We start from the raw sequence: 20,471 nt of genomic DNA, 5'->3' as shown, positions 1-20,471 counted from the left end.
ACCCCATTCTTCTGCCTTCTCCCCATAACCCCTGCCACCGAGACAATGAGAATGTGATTCTCTCATTAAGGACACAAACTCACAGATAGGGTTCACTCATGAGTTGTTTGGGTGCGAGAAGGTCACATCTAGTTTAATTTAGTTTGGTTTGGAGATACAGCATGGAAACAGGCCCTTCAGCCCACCGAGTCCGCACCGACCAGCGATCCCCGCACACTAACACCATCCTACACACTGGGGCCAATTTACACTTATGCCAAGCCAATTAACCTACAAACCGCTACATCTTTGGAGTGTGGGATGAAACCAGAGCACCCGGAGAAAACCCACGGGGTCACGGGGAGAACGTACAAACTCCGTACAGACAGCACCCCGTAGTCAGGATCGAACCCGGTTCTCTGACGGTGCAAGGCAGCAACTCCACCGCTGTGCCACCGTGCTACCCTGCATTGGTGTGCAAGCAGCTCACCTGGGAAAAATATATTTCAGGAGAGAATGAAGGTTGAATGGAACATGGATAATGGGGGAAAGGGATGAGGGTAAACTGCAGTGACGCTCTCACCGAGCTGCCTGCTGGTTCAAGCGTTCCTTCTCTTCAGACACCTCAGCATACAGTCTCCTTCGCTGTTGCTGGATAGCTTGCTCCTCCTGTTCCAGCTGCTTCTCATATCTGTTGGCACAATTTCAAGATGAAATGCAAATATAGCAAAAGATATTTCACCACAATATCGCAAACGCCTGCCGATTACACGGGTGAAAATAAGCCAATGAGTTGGACTGTAAAAGGCACATTTTCCACATTGAAAGCAACTGTTTCAGAAAGGAAAACAGCACAGATACTCAAGAGTAGGGCACAGGGAACTGCAGATGCTGGAAACTTGTGTGGAACACAATGTGCTGGAGTGACTCAGCAGGTCAGCACCTCCCAGTCTGAAGAAGGGTCCCGACCTGAAACATCGCCTATCCATGTTCTCCAATAGACAATAGACAATAGGTGCAGGAGTAGGCCATTCGGCCCTTCGAGTCAGCACCGCCATTCAATGTGATCATGGCTGATCATCTCCAATCAGTACCCCGTTCCTGCCCTCTCCCCATATTCCCTGACTCCGCTATTTTTAAGAGCCCTATCTAACGTGAAATCATCCAGAGAACCTGCCTCCACCACCCTCTGAGGCAGAGAATTCCACACTCACAATTCTCTGTGAGAAAAAATGTTTCCTCGTCTCCGTTCTAAATGGCTTACTCCTTATTCTTAAACGGTGGCCCCTGGTTCTCGACTCCCCCAACATGTTTCCTACCTTTAGTGTGTCCAAACCCTTAACAATCTTATATGTTTCAAGAGATGGTGCCCGACCTGCTGAGTTACTCCAGTCCTTTGTGTCTGTTTCCTCCACCTTCCAGTTACTCCAGCATTTTGTGGCTACTTTCGATTTAAACTGGCATCTGCAGTTCTTTCCTAGATAATTATACAACCATGGATTATCTGTTTTCTAATTGTGCTTTTCATCAATTTTTTTGCACAGTTTTCTTTTCACTCTGGCAGAATTTAATAAGTAAATTAGGAATAATTTATATATTTATCTGAGCCTATGTGCCCGTGAAGCTGCTGCAAGTAAGGTTTTTATTGTACTTGTGCGTATGACAAGAAACTTGACAAATTTTAAAATTTGCTGTCAGGGAATAATGCAGATGCAATGTTATTCTGCAGTGTGGACACAATTATCGGACTCGCGCGGCAAGCTGCAATAGAAATCGTATTTTCCCCAAACCTCTGTCTGGCAAGATCTCTCTCCCTCTGGCAAAGGTCTTCTTTCTCTTTCTCCAGCTGCTCCCTCAGTTCTTCCGTCTGCCGAATGTACCGCCGAGCCGCACGTTCGTCAGACTGCGCCAGTTCAGCCTCGTGCAACGCTTTGAGCTTTTTGATTTCCTGCTTGTGTTTAGCTATTAGCTTCTGAATCTCTGGCTCCAAGCCTGCAAGTCAAACGGTTACGTTATTAGAATAGGAAGGGACTGCCGATGCTGGTTTAAACCGAAGATAGACGCAAAGTGCTGGAGTAACTCAGCGGGACAGGCAGCATCGCTGGAGAGAAGGAATGGGTGACGTTTCGGGTCGAGACCCTTCTTCAGACTGAAAGGCACTGGAAAGGGAAATGAGAGATATAGCCGATTATGTCGAGAGATATAGAACAATGAAAGAAAGATATGCAAAAAAAGTAACGATGATTAAAGAAACAGGCCATTGTTAGCTGTTGGTTGGGTGAAAATAAGAAGCTTGGGTGAGAGAGGGAATGCCATGGTTACATGGTTAGAGAAATCAATATTCAGACTACTGGGCTGTTAACTACCCGCGTGAAATATGAGGTGCTGTTCCTCCAATTTGCGTTTAGCCTCACTCTGACAATGGAGGAGACCCAGGACTAAAAGGTCAGTGCGGGAATGGGAAGGTGAATTAAAGTGTTTAGCAACCAGGCAATCAGGTAGGTCCAGGTGGACTGAGCGAAGGTCTTCAGCAAAACGATCGCCCAGTCTACGTTTGGTCTCGCCGTTACTAAATATCTGTGAGTAAATGTCACTTCATATAAATACTATTCAAATGGGGATGCACCACTAGTAACAGTTTATACCCCATTAATTAAAACTATTCCCTGGCTATTCACAGAGCTGAAGACAAAGCAGTGTATGAAGGGATTGCCCATGCTGGTTTACACCGAAGATAGACACAAAAAGCTGGAGTAACTCAGCGGGTCAGGCAGCATCTTTGGACAAAAGGAATAGGTGACGTTTCGAGTCGAGGCCTTTCTTCAGACCTTTTCTAGTTTCCCCAATCGCCTGGTTTCCCTCTCCCCTGACACTCAGTATTCTGATTTGTTTTGACCTTTTCAAACCTCCAGTTTCCCCATCTCCGACTCTCAGTCTGAAGAAGGATTTCAACCCAAAAACATCACCTATTCCTTTTCTCCAGAGAAGCTGTCTGACCTGCTGAGTTACTCCTGCATTTTGTATCTATCTTTGATATAAACCAGCACCTGCAGTTCCTTTTTATTACATAGATCTTGCATATGTTTAAAAAAGAAAGAAAGCGATTTAGACAAAGTACGGTTGTGTAAGGTAGGAGTCACAGTTCAAAGAAGAACATATTTGCAATTTGGCGTTGCTTGTATAGCTGGGAATTGCAGACTAAGGAGTGGCAGACAAATATGCTTCTAAACAACAAAAGGGGGGATGACTATGCAGGCAAGATATTGAGCAAGTGGAAGTGTACAACGGGTAAACAGAGGAACGCTCAGGAGTTATCAAAGGCATGGATGATGCTTGTGGTTTTGAGCAGAATGGGCAATTGCAGAGACGGCCAAGGTAAAGGCGTGTCAAATAGGCGAGGAAAGGGCGTGGACATCGAGTCAAAAAGTGTAGGACGGAACTGCAGATGCTGGTTTAGAATCAACTTTTTTTTCAGTCTGAAGAAGGGTCTCGACCCGAAACGTCTCCCATTCCTTCTCTCCAGAGATGCTGCTGCCTGTCCCGCTGAGTTACTCCAGCTTCTTGCGTCTGTCTTGACTCAAAAAGCTTTGCTTGAGCTTGAAAAGGAAACTGTTCAGGTTACTTGTTTAACCTGGCAGCTGGTTCTCTGACTCCACGGTTAGAAACCAAACCATATCAATATCAATCTTCAAAAGGGAAATAATCTATCATTCAAAGAGATACGAAATGGCAGAGAAAGGCCGACTGGCTTATTATTTGTGCTTGGCAAACTATTTCAGGAATTTTTATCACAACTTTATATACTAGTACCTTTGACAGTGATTTCTTTAATTTTCTTTGTTTTCTCATCTATCCATTTCTCTCTGCGGATTTTTTCTGTTGCACTCATTAGTTCTTTTAACTTCTTGATTTCCTACAAACAAAGAGTTGTGGATGTTACAAGAAAACTGCGGTGTAGTAGGGCGATTTTATGAAAAGAACGACTAACGCAGATTACAGGAATATTGAATTAGAGGAAACAAAAAAAAAGTATTTATATATCTTTACATCTTTGAAATAGATTCATTAGAAATAGAGAAAATAGTAGGCCATTCAGCCCTTCGAGTCAGCACTGCCATTCAATAGGATCATGGCTGATCATCCAAAATCAGCACCCTGTTCTGGCTTTCCCCCCCCCATATCCCTTGATTCCCATTGCCCTAAGAAATTCTGTGCCAGTGATGAATTTTTAAAAATCTACTTGAATGACACCTAAAAGGAGAAGAAAATACTTTCTTATTCACTTTAGGGCAGCACGGTGGCGCAGTGGTTAGTTGCTGCCTTACAGCGCCAGAGACTCGGGTTCGATCCCGACTGCAGGTGCTGTCTGTGCGGAGTTTGTACATTCTCCCCGTCACCACGTGGATCTTCGGTTTCTTCCCGCACTCCAAAGACGTAGAGGTTTGTAGGTTAATTGGCTTGGGTATGTATACTTGGTTTAAGTGTAAATTGTCGCTAGTGTGTGTAGGCTTGTGTTAAAGTGCGGGGATCGGTGTGGAACCAGTGGGCCGAACGGCCTGTTTCCGCGCCGTATCTCTAAACAAAACTTTCGCAAGCCCATTAGATGAAATGTAAGGGACCGAGGCAAACTATAACATTTAACACTACACAAGAGGCAGCATTAGTACGGACTCATCATTGCAGTTACTCCAGTACTTTGTGTCTTTTTTTGTCAACCAGCATCTGTAATTCCATGTGTCCGCAAGACCATAAGACATAGGAGCAGAATTAGGCCATTCGGCCCATCATGTCTGCTCCTCCATTTGATCATTGATCTATTTTCCTCTCAATCCCTACATAATAAGGAATTAGTCTGAATGGTTTTCTTAAACTACGTGCTACCAAACCGAAAATAAAAAATACTTATATTTTGGTTATTGTTCGTGCATTAAATGAAGCCATAAAAAAGGGAAAATATGAACAATGCTGTACGATATTTAAATTTGGAATTGAAGTGCAATGAGAGGGAGAACTATTTATTCAACAATAAATGTGCAGAGGCAACAATTGGCAGTCAAATATTGGGTGCGACACCAAATTGCAACATCACTGAAAGATAAGAGAAGTTCAGGCAGACCACACAAAAAAATGTATTAAAACAAATTATTGAGGTCAAGGCAATCACACAGCCAAATGATAAGATTGTTACAGGGTAGATTACAGCTTCAAGTGGAATTAAGCCTTCTCTATAAGGGACTATTAATTTGACAACCATTTTGTTGTACGATTATGGAGATTTGCTTGATTTTGCAGGTCAACATAAAACAAAATATTAACAATTAGAGTTACACCAGTTCTAATCAGCCACGCCATCTTCTTCACACTACACAAAATGCTAAAATCTTATTATTTACTGAGAATCTGTCACTGGGAAATGCTGGCATCTTCAAGGTGCTGTGATTAAAGACATTAGAACAGGGTACAGAAAAAGTTCAGGATATTCATGCAAAAGTGAAATTGTTGGAGAATTCATTGATGTTCTTTGAAAAAGTAACATGTGCTGTGCATGAACTAAGCCTGCCAGTGCCAGAGACTTGGTCCAATGAGGATGCATCACAGCTTGGGTTGGTTACAGCTCCACCCAAGACCACAAGAAATTGTAGCGAATTGTGGACGCAGCCCAGACCATCACACATACCAACCACTTATGCCTCGGCAAGGTCAGCAGCATAATCAAGGACGAGTCGCACCCCGGCCACTCTCTCTTCTGCCTTCAGGCAAAAGGCACAGAAGTGTGAAAACGCACACCTCCAGATTCAGGGACAGTTTCTTCCCAGCTGTTATCAGGCAACTGAATCATCCTACCACAACCAGAGAGCAGTGCTGAACTACCATATACCTCTTTGATGACCCTTGGACTATCCTTGATCGGACTCTGCTGGCTTTACCTTGCACTAAACGTCATTCCCTTATGTATACACTGTGAATGGATCGATTGTAATCAAGGTATTGTCTTTCTGCTGACTAGTTAGCAGGCAACAAAAGCAACAAAAGCTTTTCACTGTACCTTGGTACATGTGATAATAAACTAAACTGAAACCCCGGGTGCTGTTGTGTGTGGAGTTTACACGTTCTTCCTGTGGGTTTCATCCACGAGTTTAGTTTTGAATACATTGTCTGGATAAACGATTTGGCTGGCTAACAGGCCAGCATCTTTGGATGCAAAGAGATAGCCGACATTTTGGGTCGAGACCCTGCAACAGGTCTGAGATGGTACAGAGGAAGGTCGCGGTATAAAGAGGTAAGTAGGTAGGGGCTGGCAGGTGGGTGGAGCCAGCTGAGGAGGGAGATGAAGGGCAGATGGTGCCAGGTGGGAGGGGACGGCACGGTGGCACAGCAATAGAGTTGCTGCCTCACAGTGCCAGAGACTCAGGTTCGATCCCGACTATGGATGCTGTTTGTGCGGAGTTTGTACGTTCTCCCAGTGGCCGTGTGGGTTTTCTCCCGAACGCTCCAGTTACCTTTCAAAGGATTTCGCAGAACTATTCCTTTCTATTAACATAATAGAAGAAAATGGGCATTTTACTTCAGCAATGGGCGGCATGGTTGCAATCCTGACCACGGATGCTGTCAGTAAGGAGTTTGTACGTTCTCCCCGTGACCGCGTGGGTTTTCCCCGGGTGCTCTGGTTTCCTCCCACACTCCAAAGACATACAGATTTGTAGGATTTGTAGGATGTTGACAGTGGGAATAAAGTATAACAATAAAGGACTATGAGTTCTTACTCCTGTGTACGGGTCTCATCACACAACACAGGGTGGGCCGAAGGGCCTGTTTCCGCACTGTACCTCTAAACTGAACTAAAGGGGCACTCAGACAGTGAAGGGTGAGAGAAATAAAAGAGATAAAAGGGTGGCAGATAGAGGCAGTTGGTGGGTGGAGGGAAGGGGAGATAGAGACAGAGACAGAGGCTGGAAGGTGATGAATGAAACGAGATGCTGCAGATGCAGAATCTGTTGAGTAAGGAAAGTGATGTGGAACCAGGTGAGGGAGGGGTGATGAGCAGGTGGAACCGGTTGAGGGGAGGATAAGACAAACAGAAGGTGAGAGGCAGATGGTATCATGTGGGGTGGGGGAATGAAACGTAATGATGGGGGTGGAGGGATTAGAGTGTCTGCAGTCTCTTTCATCTCCATTTTACTCCAGGCCATCTGCTCATGGAATGCAGGAGCTTAATTTGGGTGGTGACTAAAAAGCAATCCAGAGATCTGGATTTACAAATCATTAAAGCAATTTAACAATTTTATAAGGTAGACAAAAGTGCTGGAGAAACTCAGCGGGTCAGGCAGCATCTGTGGAGCGAAGGAATTAGGCAACGTTTTGGGCCGAAACATTGCCTATTCCCTTCGCTCCATAGATGCTGCCTCGCCGGCTTGAGCTTCTCCAGCACTTTTGTCTACCTTCGATTTTCCAGCATCTTGTGCTAACAAAGTACTGTACTTCAGTTTAAAAAAATTAAAATTCAAAAGCTAAATACTTATGTTACAAGTACAGAGATAGAGTAAAAAAACGTAATTCTAGTCTTCATATAATTTAATGAATGTAGAAGCATTGGAAAAAGTGCAAATAAAGATTTTAAAGGATTATACTATCAGTAAGATCTTGGAGGGTGCATTTTGATAGAGTAGATGTTACCATTTGCAGGAAACTGCAAACTAAAGATGATGGTCACTAATAAATCCCAAAGGGAGTTCAATTTAGTTTAGTTTAGAGATACAGTGCGCAGGCCCTTCGGCCCACTGAGTCCATGCCGACCAGCGATCCCTGCACACTAACACTAGCTCACACACACCGGGGACAGTTTACATTGATACCAAGCCTATTAACCAACAAACCTGTACGTCTTTGGCGTGTGGGAGGAAACCGAAGATCCGAGGAAACTCACGCAGGTCACGGGGAGCACGTACAAACTCCGTGGAGACAGCACCCGTAGTTGGGATCGAACCCGGGTATCTGGCGCTGTAAGACAGCTACTCTGTCGCTGCGCCGCCCATAGGAAACTCTTCTTTATCGTGGTTTAATGTGGCACCACAGGAAGCAGTTGAGATGAATTGCAGAGAAGAGAAACAAATGCAAGGGTGGGAAGGAAGAAATAAAAAGATGTGCTGATAGGGTGTGATGAAATAAGGCAGGAAGAGGTGTGCACAGAATTTCAGTACACCTGTCACTCCCTGGGCCATATGACCCGTCCTGTAAAGTCAACATGATTACATGTAGTCACACCTTGAAATGCTCACCAAATCATGTTGCTCTTGCATCTGTTGGATTTTCTTCATGTATTTCTGATCCATCTGCTTTAGTTCATTTATCATTGACTCGCATTTTTCATTTAACCCTTTCTTGTCATCTATCAGCTGTCAGGAATAAATGCAGAAAAACGGTCAGACAAATTGCCATATAAGCAAAAAGGGCATTAAGCAACAAATAACTTTATGAATTTAGCCCGCACGTACAATTGAAAGAGACTGTCGCTTTGTTTAATTACTTCAAAGCCTACCATCTGAACCAAGGAGGGGCAAGGAACTGCAGATGCTGAAATCTTGAGCAAAACACCAAAGTGCTGGAGGAATTTGGGTCAGATAGTATCTGCGGAGGAACAGGACAAACGACGTTTCGGGTTGGGACCCTTCCTCGGACACTGAAGAAGGACCCCGACTTGAATCGTCGCCTGTAAATCCCCTTCACGGATGCTGCCCGACCTGCTGAGTTCCTCTAGCTATTTGTGCTTAGCTGATCATCATGCAGCCTTGTCAGATAGAGCACATGGGATATAGCAGGGTAAACTATAATGCAACATCACCTCATGAATCAATGGAAGTTCATGATGGTTCATATTCAATAGCGCCACTTTTTGAAATAGGGAAATTATGCTTCAATAATCTTTCAAGATCAATGGGAAATTTGCTTTTACTCTGCCATGAATTTGGATTTATTGCTTCATACAGCAGTTCTGATTTAACTACAGGCTTGCAAGATTATTTTTATTATTTTAGAGATTAGTAATCCTATAGCTGTTAATTTTATTTCCCTTATTAACCCGGCCTCCATTTTATGTTGTTACACTTTAGAGTTACAGTGTGGATACAGGGCCCACTAAGTTCCCGACGACCAGCAATCACCCTGTATGCTAGCACTATCCTACACGCTAGGGACAATTTACAGAAGCCAATTAACCAACAAACCTGCACGTCTTTGGAGTGTGGGCGGTAACCAGAGCACCCGGAGAAAACCCACGAGGTATTAAAGAGAATGTACAAACTCCGTACAGACAGCACCTGTAGTCAGGAATGAACCGGGGTCTCTGGCGCTGTAAAGAAGCGACACTGGACTCGGTGGGCCGAAGGGCCTGTTTCCACGCTGTGTCTCTAATGTAAACTAAATTGTATATGAAACCACTGTACAATCTTTAACCTATTAACATATTATTTATCACTGGCACCAGATTATCTATCAGTGGAAAATAACATTGGTTGCTAGATCATCAATGTCCTGTTTCGCCAACTCGACTTGTCCAACTCAGTCTGAAGAAGGATCTCAACCCGAAAAGTCACCATTCCTTTTCTGCAGAGATACTGTCTGACCTGCTGAGTTACTCCAGCTTTTTGTCATAGGGTGGTACAGTGTGGAAATAGGCCCTTCGGCCCAACTTGCCCACACGGGCCAACATGCCCCAGCTACACAGGTCCCACCTGCCCGCGTTTTTCCCATATCCCTCCAAACATGTCCTGTCCATGTACCAGTCTAACTGTTTCTTAAACGTTGGGATAGTCCCAGCCTCAACTACCTCCTCTGGCAGCTTGTTCCATACACCCACCAGCCTTCGTGTGAAAAAGTCATCCTTCAGATTCCTATTAAATCTTTCCCCCTTCACCTTAAACCTTTGCCCTCGATTGACCATCATACAGAGTGGAAGCAGGTCCTTCGGCCCAACTTGCCCACACTGGCCAACATATCCATATCCCTCAAACCTAGGAAATGAGACGGGACAGGTGGCGGAGGTATGCGTTGGGGAGCACTTCGGGTCCAGTGATCACAATACCATTAGTTTCAATATAATTATGGAGAAGGTCAGAACTGGACCTAGGGTTGAGATTTTTGATTGGAGAAAGGCTAACTTTGATGAGATGCGAGATGATTTAAAAGGAGTGAACTGGGACATTTTGTTTTATGGGAAAGATGTAGAAGAGAAATGGAGGACATTTAAAGGGGAAATTTTAAGAGTACAGAATCTTTATGTTCCTGTTCGGTTGAAAGGAAACAGTAAAAATTGGAAAGAGCCCTGGTTTTCAAGGGAAATTGGACATCTTGTTCGGAAAAAGAGGGAGATCTACAATAATTATAGGCAGCATGAAGTAAATGAGGTGCTTGAGGAGTATAAGGAATGTAAAAAGAATCTTAAGAAAGAAATTAGAAAAGCTAAAAGAAGATATGAGGTTGCTTTGGCAAGTAAGGTGAAAGTAAATCCAAAGGGTTTCTACAGCTATATTAATAGCAAAAGGATAACGAGGGATAAAATTGGTCCATTGGAGAGACAGAGTGGACAGCTATCTGCAGAGCCAAAAGAGATGGGGGAGATATTGAACAATTTCTTTTCTTCGGTATTCACCAAGGAGAAGGATATTGAATTATGTGAGGTAAGGGAAACTAGTAGAGTAGCTATGGATACTATGAGTTTCAAAGTAAAAGAAGTACTGACACTTTTGAAAAATATAAAAGTGGATAAGTCTCCAGGTCCTGACAGGATATTCCCTAGGACATTGAGGGAAGTTAGTGTAGAAATAGCCGGGGCTATGACAGAAATATTTCAAATGTCATTAGAAACGGGAATAGTCCCCGAGGATTGGCGTACTGCGCATGTTGTTCCATTGTTTAGAAAGGGTTCTAAGAGTAAACCTAGCAATTATAGACCTGTTAGTTTGACTTCAGTGGTGGGCAAATTAATGGAAAAGATACTTAGAGATAATATATATAAGCATCTGGATAAACAGGGTCTGATTAGGAACAGTCAACATGGATTTGTGCCTGGAAGGTCATGTTTGACTAATCTTCTTGAATTATTTGAAGAGGTTACTAGGGAAATGGACGAGGGTAAAGCAGTGGATGTTGTCTATATGGACTTTAGTAAGGCCTTTGACAAGGTTCCTCATGGAAGGTTGGTTAAGAAGGTTCAACTGTTGGGTATAAATGCAGGAATAGCAAGATGGATTCAACAGTGGCTGAATGGGAGAAGCCAGAGGGTAATGGTGGATGGCTGTTTGTCGGGTTGGAGGCAGGTGACTAGTGGGGTGCCTCAGGGATCTGTGTTGGGTCCTTTGTTGTTTGTCATGTACATCAATGATCTGGATGAAGGGGTGGTAAATCGGATTAGTAAGTATGCAGATGATACCAAGATAGGGGGTGTTGTGGATAATGAAGAGGATTTCCAAAGTCTACAGAGTGATTTAGGCCATTTGGAAAAATGGGCTGAAAGATGGCAGATGGAGTTTAATGCTGATAAATGTGAGGTGCTACACCTTGGCAGGACAAGTCAAAATAGGACGTACATGGTAAATGGTAGGGAATTGAAGAATACAGTTGAACAGAGGGATCTGGGAATAACCGTGCATAGTTCCTTGAAGGTGGAATCTCATATAGATAGGGTGGTAAAAAAAGTTGTTCGGCACGGACTTGTAGGGCCGAGATGGCCTGTTTCCGTGCTGTAATTGTTATATGGTTATATGGTTATAATAATATAATAATATATTTTATTGTCATTGCACGTCAGTATTGTAATTGTTATATGGTTATAATAATATAATAATATATTTTATTGTCATTGCACGTCATATACCCACCACCCTCTATGTGAAAAAAGTTACCCCTTAGATTTCTATTAAACCTTTTCCCCTTCACCTTAAACCCATGTCCTCTGGTCCTCCATTCATCTTCTCTGGTCTAGAGACTCTGTGCATCTACCCGATTTATTCCTCTCGTAATTTAATGTATATTTTAGGATAGGTAAGATTGATTGTAAAATGCAGCTGATTGTTAAATGTGATTTTACCTGATCAATGAACGCTAGATGCCTTTGGATAGTTGACTCGTACTGCTCCTTCTGCACCCGTAATCTTTGGCTCATTTCCTTTTCGGTTTCCTTCATGTGACGCACAGTTAATTCCCTCTGTTGCATCTGGTAAGAAAATGCTTTGGTCACTCGAGGTTTAAACAGAAACTATTCACACTTGTTATACTGCAAAGTTTCTCCTTGCTCATATGGATTAAACGCATGATTTAGTGATGCATGGGCATTGTTACAACTGCAACAGAAATACGAGTGAGAATGAGGAACAAGATAGAAATATGTACCAGTGGAGAAAATAATACTGGTGAACTTGGCAAGACTAAAACCTACTAAACCCCAGAGTTACTAAAGGTGGGAAGTGTGACCTCCCAATTCAAAATAGGAGGAAGAGAGGAAGCAGAGAAGAACTAACCTGGTAGATTAATGTCAATGGTAGGGAGAATAACGATAGTGCACCTGAAAAATAATAATAGTCATAGGGCAGGGTGTGTGTGTGTGCGCGCGTGTGTGTGTGTGTGTGTGTGTGTGTGTGTGTGTGTGTATAAAAATATAATATTCCTCTCATAAATCTATATCCACATATATATATCTATATTACTAAAACTCTGTTCTTGACCGCTTTTGGCCATCTGTGCTGCGATTTCCGAGAGAACGCCGCCACCTACGGCCGTCATTTTTGACCACCTCGCTCAGAGCCCCCCTCCGCCGCATGTGTGCCGAGGATTTTTCCCGTTGATTAAATATGACAGAGATATTAATGTTTTTACAAATTTCCCATTCTCTCTGCTGCTCCTGCTGGTGGGATGGGGGAGGGATTATAAAACCAGGAAGTGGTGTGCCCCAATCAGCCTCTACAAGATTGAGGTCTGAGCTCTGAATGACTGAACAAATGTCTACACAGCTGTGAGTAAGTACCCTTAATTTGGTTTGAAAATGAAAATGAAAATAAGGAAAAAAGCACTGCCTGCAAATGGTTGTTTGGGGGGTTTGGGTTCTCTCTCTCTCCCCCCCCCCCTCTCCTCTCTCCCCCCATCTCTCCTCTCTCCCCCCATCTCTCCTCTCTCCCCCCATCTCTCCTCTCTCCCCCCATCTCTCCTCTCTCCCCCCATCTCTCCTCTCTCCCCCCATCTCTCCTCTCTCCCCCCATCTCTCCTCTCTCCCCCCATCTCTCCTCTCTCCCCCCCTCCCCCTCTTCCCCCCCTCTCCTCTTCCCCCCCTCTCCTCTTCCCCCCCTCTCCCCCCTCTCCTCTCCCCCTCTCCTCTTTCCCCCCCTCTCCCCCCACCCCTGTCCTCTCTCCGCTTCTCCTCCCCCCCCTCCCCCCTCCCCCCCCCCCCCCCTCTCTCTCTCTCCCCTCTTTTTCTCCCCCTCCTCCCCTCCTCCATCCCCTCCCCCACCATCCCTCCCCTAAACACCCCTCCCCTCCACACATCCCTACCCCCTTCCCTCCACCCTCCCTCCCCTCCATGCTCCCCACCTCTCTCCCCCCCTCTCCCCCCCCTCTCCCCCCCTCCTCTCCCCCCCTTCCTCTCCCCCTCCCCCCTCCTCTCCCCCTCCCCCCTCTCTCCTCCCCTCCCCCCCCTCTCTCCCCTCCCCCACCCTCCCTCCCCTCCACACCCCCTACCCTCTTCCCTCCACCCTACCCCCTCCCTCCCCTCCCTGCTCCCCACCTCACCCCCCTCTCAGCACCCCCTCTCTCTCACCCTCTCTCTCTCCTCCCCTCTCTCTCCGTCTCTGCCCCTTCTCTCTCTGCCCTCACTCTCTACCCCCGCCCCCCCCCCCCCCCTCTAGATGTGACTGCAAGTTGGGGGCTATGCGTCAGTAGATAGGGTGGTTATGGGGTAAAAGGAGCAAATTAATAATATTAATATAATATCAAGGGAGGTAATTAGCGCGAGTGCGGGGGGGGAGGGGGGATAGTTAGTTTGTGTGATGCTGCATGCCGCCTCCCCCCCCACAACCGCACGTTGGGGGAACAGACCCAACGGGTCTGCACTTGGTCTAGTACACTATAGATTTATGAAAGGAATATTATATTTGAGTGCACAATTAGTAGGATAGATAAGGTGCTGTGTATATTTTCAGACGTCTGTGGATAAAGTTGGTCAACAAGATTAGTGCCCACAGAAGTACGATAACACATTAATATGGACTGGGAAGTGGTTATTGAACGTAAAATCAAGCACTGAGTGTAGAGTAAAAATATTAGTTCCGATTGTTGGAAATCCCAAGAATTTGGCATTTGACTCACTGGGACTCCGTTTCTCTCACTGGGACCCCGTTTCTCACGCTCACTTTAAACTCACTGGATTTCCTTTAAACACATTAGAATCATAAGATCATATGTGATCGGAGTAGAATTAGACCATTGTCCATCAAATCTACTCTGCCATTCAATCATGGCTGATCTATCACTCCCTCCTAACCCCATTCTCCTGCCTTCTCCCCATAACCTCTTACACCCCTACCAATCAAGAATCTATCTATCTCTGCCTGAAATATATTCACCGACTGCCTCCACAGCCTTCTGCGGCAAAGAATTACAGATTCACCACCTTCTGACTAAAGAAATTCCTCCTCATCTCCTTCTTAAAAGAACGTCCTTTAATTCTGAGGCTATGACCTCTAGTCCTAGACTCTCCCACTAGTGGAAACATCCTCTCCACATCCACTATCCAAGCCTTTCACAATTCTGTATGTTTCAATGAGGTCCCTCCTCATTCTTTGAAACTCCAGCGAATATAGGCCCAGTGCCGTTACACGCACATCATACGTTATCTGTTTCTGTTTCTAACCATCCCTGTAAATTCACCATGGCTCCAATTCTTACAGTCCAGCTGAGTTCACACACATCCCATCTCTGTGCTACCTTCAGTATCACCAGGGCCCCATTTCCTACATTCTCGTTATTTTTATCCAAGCTTTGTTTTCCGTGCACCTTTTCCACTCATCTAGTTCACCAAAAAAATGATTATGCGGCTGTGTAACATCTTCCAACAAAGTGAATTAAAAGTGTGTCAGGTTAATTAATAGGAATAACATCTGGTTTAGTTTAATACAGCATGGAAACAGGCCCATCTGCCCATCGATCACACGGGCAGGCACGGCGGTAGAGTTGCTGCCTTTCAGCGCTTGCAGCCCCGGACACCCAGGTTTGATCTTGACTATGGGTGCGGTCTGTTTGGAGTTTGTACGTTCTCTCCGTGAACGTGTGGGTTTTCTACGAAATCCTCGCTTTCCGCCCACACACAAAAGACGTACAGGTTTGTTGGTAAATTGGCTAGGTATAAGCGTAAATTGTCCCTAGTGTGTGTAGGATAGTGTTAAAGTCTGGGGATCGCTGACCGGTCCGGATTCGTTGGGCCAAAGGGCCCGTTTCCGTGCTGTATCTCTAAACTGAACACTTCACACTGGTTCTAAATGATCCCACCAGTTGCATCCACTCCCCCATACATGGTGGGGGGGGAGGGTAATTTAACCTGGATATCTTCACATCTTTGGAATGTGGGAGGAAACCGGATCAGGTTGAATAAAGCCATTAAATAAGCAAACAAAACTGAGTGAGGTCATTTCTGGAGGGTTAGAAGTGAAAAATGGTTCAAAGTTTTATTAGTTTTTGGTGAGCCAAACCTTGGAACAGTTAACAGCTCTGATGCCCACATCACAAGAATATAGAGACACTGAAGAGGTTGCAGAAATCACCGACTAGAAAGGTACCAGAGCTTGGAGTTTATAGCTTCAATCATTGAGTTATGATGCCAGAAAAACTTTATGTTCATAAGTGATAGGAATAGAATTAGGCCATTCGGCCCATCAAATCTACTTCGCCATTCAATCATGGCAGATCTAACTCTCCCTCCTAACCACATTCTTCTGCCTTCTCCCCATAAGCTCTGACACCCATACTAATCAAGAATCTATCGATCTCTACTGACTTGGTCTCCACAGCCTTCTGTGGCAAAGAATTCCAGATTCATCACCCTCTGACTAAATACATTTCTCATCTCCTTCTTAAAGGAACGTCCTTTAATTCTGAGGCTATGACCTAGACTCTCCCACTAGTGGAAACATCCTCTCCACATCCACTCTATCCAAGCCTTTCATTATTCTGTATGTTTCAATGAGATCCCCCCCTCATTCTTCTAAACTCCAGCGAGTACAGGCGTAGTGTCATTAAACGCTCATCATATGTTAACCTACTCATTCCTGGGATCATTCTTGTAAACCTCCTCTGGACCCTCTCCAGAGCCAGCACATCCATCCTCACATATGGGGCCAAGTCTACTTTAGCGATCGTGCCTTTGACATTTTCTGCAGTTGTTTCTGTTTTTGCTCTTTCCCCAGTTTTCACGACATGTTTTCTTCAAATGTTTATCCAATTCGCCATTCAAAAATTGGATCAACCATGTTCTGGTCATTCAGATCAGTACATTCATAACATTCATTTTAGAAGGATTGGCACAGGTCAAATTTCCAATAAGCGGTCAATTGACAGGCAGCACAGTGGCGAAGCGTGAGAGTTGCTGCGTCACAGCGCCAGAATATGGGTGCTGTCTGTACAGAGTGTGCACGTTTTCCCCATGACCTCTCACATTCCAAAGACATGTGGATTTGTACGTTAATTTTAACGTTAATTGGCTTCTGTAAATTGTTCCCAGCGTGGAGTCTGCACCGACACCTGCACACTTACACTATCCTACACAAACTAGGGACAATTTTTTACATTTACACATTTATACCAAGACAATGAATGTACAAACCTGGGGTATAGGAGGAAACCCACGCAGGTCACGGGGAGAATGTACAAACTCCGTACAGACAAGCACCGGTAGTCAGGATTGAACCCGGGTCTCTGGCGCTGTGAGGCAGCAACTCTACCGCTGCGCCACCCTGCCACTGTTCACCAGGGATGTTGCCCGACCCGCTGATTCACTGCAGCACTTTATGTCCTTTGTTTTAAACCACCATCTGCAGTTCCTTGTTCCTTCGGACATGCGCTCTCTCCTCTGGACTGTTTGGTCACCACCCCTTGTTCACGCCCTCCATTCCTCAATTAGCTGCCCAGTTCCCCTTCAAGCTCACACACAGCAATCTTTGCCCCAGCCCACTACAACCTTCACTCAACCTCGGCAACTTACAAACTGAATGGTCTACTCCTGCACCTATTGTCGATTGTCCTAGGTAGACAAATATGCTGGAGAAACTCAGCGGGTGAGGCAGCATTTATGGAGCAAAGGAAAAGGTGACCTTTCAGGTCTCTTCCCGAAGCGTCACCCATTCCTTCACTCCATAGATGCTGCCTAATCCGCTGAGTTTCTCCACCATTTTTGTCTACCTTCGATTTTTCCAGTTCTTTCTTAGTTTTCCAGTTCTTTCTTAAACATTCTACATTTCCTTATCAACGTCTGCTTTGATTTGTCATTTTCACACCTTACCCTTCCATATCTCTTGACACCCTCTCCCCTGGCACTCAGTCTGAAGAAGGTTCTCAACCCGAAACATCACCCATTCCTTCTCTCCAGAGATGCTGAGTGTCCCGCTGAGTTACTCCAGCATTTTGGGTCTATCTTCGTTGTAAACCAGTATCTGCAGTTCCTACACATATTATTTTGGTGATTGTTCAAATGAGCTTGGTTCATTTTTGAATTTTTTTTTTAGTTTAGTTTATTGTCACGTGTACCGAGGTACAGTGAAAAGCTTTTGTTGCGTGCTAACCAGTCAGCAGAAACATGATTACAATCAATCCATTTGCAGATACATGATAAGGGAATAATATTTAATGCAAGGTAAAGCCAGCAAAGTCCGATCAAGGATTGTCCGAGGGTCCCCAAAGAGGTAGCGAGTAGCTCAGCACTGCTCCCTGGTCGTGGTGGGATGATACAGTTGCCTGATAACAGCTTGAAAGAAACTGTCCCTGAATCTGGTGGTGTGCGTTTTCATAATTCTGTACCTTTTGCCTGATGGGGAGAGAAGAGGGAGTGGCCAGGGTGCGACTCATCCTTGATTATGCTGCTGGCCTTGCCGAGGCAGCGTGAGGTATAAATGGAGTCAATAGAAGGGAGGTTTGTGTGATGGTCTGGGCTGTGTCCACAATTCGCTGTCTTTTCTTGTGGTCTTGGATGGAGCTGTTCCCAAACCAAGTTGTGATGCATTAGGGTTAGGGTGATGCATTTAGTCATTTCGTAATACTTGACAAGGCAAGCATTGGAGGAACCAAATGCATTTCTGTTGCTTTTGTTGGCACGGAAGAAAATGAATGTTCTGCTTGTTTAACCATGCAATCGCTGGCAGCTTTATCCAAAATCAAACATTTGTTCTAGTCCGAGCCACTCCCTCTTCTCCCCTCTCCCATCAGGCAAGAGGTATAGAAGTGTGAAAACACACGCTGCGAGTTTCTTCCCAGCTGTTAAAGCTGTCCCACGGTACGTTCATTCCAACAGCTCTCCCGAGTTTGCCCTGATTCGAACTCGGAGATTTACGGTAATGGCCGCTCGTCGGTACTCGGGGCTCTCGTGGACATTTTTCAACGTGTTGAAAAATCTTCACGAGTCTTCCTGTGCTTACCTGCCGTTAGCGAGTCTTCCCAAGTACCTGCCGTTAGCGCTGAGAGACGTCCCCGAGCTCCGACGTACCCGCTACGTTCATTCTCCGTGCTTACCACGAGTTTGATTTTTTTTAAACTCGGGAGAGCTCTTGGAATGAACTCGCACCGTGGGACAGGGCTATTATCAGGCAACTGCACCATCCTATCAACAATAGAGAGCAGTCCTGAGTAACTATCTACCTAGCACTAACTATGATCGGACTTTACCTTGCACTAAACGTTATTCCATTAATCATACTGTATGTATATCTGCTCGATTGTAATCATGTATAGTTTTTCCGCTGACTGGATAGCATGCAACAAAAGCTTTTTACTGTATCTCAGCACACGTAACAATAAACTAAAATCCACTGAAATAAACACAAAATGCTGGAGTAACTCAGGAGGTCAGGCAGCTTCTCTGGAGAAAAGGAATAGGTGACGTTTCAGGTCGAGACGCTTCTTCAGACATAGGATTACTCCTGCATTTTGTGTCTATCTTCGGTGTAAACCAGCATCTGCATTTCCTTCCTAAACTAAACTAAGTTTGGTATTTGAAATTGTTCTTATCACCAAGGGCATCAATCTCTGCATCAAACAAACGTTTTAAATGATTACAATTTGGCATCATAAACGCATTATCAATGATGTTCAAGAATACACAAGATTTGGGTTTTGCGAACATTTAATGGAAGTGATAAGCACCCACAGCCTCCAGGTTGTTATCCTCTGCGTTCATCTTTGAGTTAGGAGGTGGGAATGAGAATTTATTTCAAGATACAATATTGAGACGGAATGTTATGTGAAAAAGGATCAGACTAATCTAATGAATAACATGGAACTGCAGATACTGGTTTACACCAAAGAAAGACAAAGTGCTGGAGTAGCAGCAGGTTAGGCAGCATCTCTGGAGGACATGGTTTGGTGGCGCTTTGGGTCGGGACCCTTCTTCAGACTCAATCAATCAATCGATCAGATTTATTCATCACATACACAATAAAGTGCAGTGAAATGAACTTGCCAGCAGCGGTACAATAAAAAAAAGAACACACAATACACAATTAAAATTGAACACAAACATCCACCACTCAATATTGTATACAATATAACATACGGACATTCTGCATGGGTTTCTATCGAAAACCCTGTGGAATTTTAATACATTATTTTGGCAGTGCACTCTAAAGTTAATGATATGCTTCTACCAACTTTAAATATTGTGGAGACGCACTCGCTATTTACCAAAGCAGTCTGTAACATGGCAACAGTACGCTTTTTCTCTTCACATTCCAGTTTTAACCTGATCATTGAGCTCGTCACCTCAGTTGCCATGACTGAAGCATGCTCCAGGTGGGCCTGTTCCTCCTCAGATAATAACCCCTGGAGATAGAACACAAAACATTTTACCGTTCACTGCCAAGAGTTTACAATAAACTTTCATTAAATTTATAAAGCAATCCAGTATTTAACCCCCAGGTTTCATCCTCCCATCCTTCAACAAAGGGAAAATTCCCTGCATGCAGAGGGCAGTGGAGGCCGGTTCCCTGGATACTTTCAAGAGAGGGCTAGGTAGGGCTCTTAAAGATAGCGGAGTCAGGGGATATGGGGAGAAGGCAGGAACGTGGTACTGATTGTGGATGATCAGCCATGATCACATTGAATGGCGGTGCTGGCTTGAAGGGCCGAATGACCTACTCCTGCACCTATTGTCTATTGTCTATTGCAGCAATAACTTCCCTCTTGCTTTAGTTTAGATTAGTTTGGAGATACAGCGCAGAAACAGGCCCTTCAGCCCACCGAGTTTACGCCGA

The 20,471-nt window shown here is 44.7% G+C and overlaps 1 protein-coding gene across 3 annotated transcripts in view; it reads right to left on the bottom strand.

The window, feature by feature from the left end:
* Nucleotides 1-20,471, bottom strand: part of cep131 (centrosomal protein 131) — a 78,354-nt gene that overhangs the window by 18,736 nt on the left and 39,147 nt on the right. For all 3 annotated transcript variants that reach the window (XM_033044224.1, XM_033044225.1, XM_033044226.1), the window contains 6 exons: nucleotides 19,903-20,040; nucleotides 12,062-12,187; nucleotides 8,256-8,372; nucleotides 3,790-3,892; nucleotides 1,770-1,971; nucleotides 563-670 (listed from right to left, as the gene is read on the bottom strand). In XM_033044224.1, the coding sequence (XP_032900115.1) occupies nucleotides 563-670; nucleotides 1,770-1,971; nucleotides 3,790-3,892; nucleotides 8,256-8,372; nucleotides 12,062-12,187; nucleotides 19,903-20,040 (794 nt within the window). The remainder of the gene's footprint in view (nucleotides 1-562; nucleotides 671-1,769; nucleotides 1,972-3,789; nucleotides 3,893-8,255; nucleotides 8,373-12,061; nucleotides 12,188-19,902; nucleotides 20,041-20,471) is intronic.

Source organism: Amblyraja radiata, chromosome 26 (assembly GCF_010909765.2).
Source record: "Amblyraja radiata isolate CabotCenter1 chromosome 26, sAmbRad1.1.pri, whole genome shotgun sequence".
Classification (NCBI taxonomy): domain Eukaryota; kingdom Metazoa; phylum Chordata; class Chondrichthyes; order Rajiformes; family Rajidae; genus Amblyraja; species Amblyraja radiata.
The sequence above is the reverse complement of the archived record's forward strand: the minus strand, read 5'-3'. Positions and strand labels throughout refer to the sequence as shown.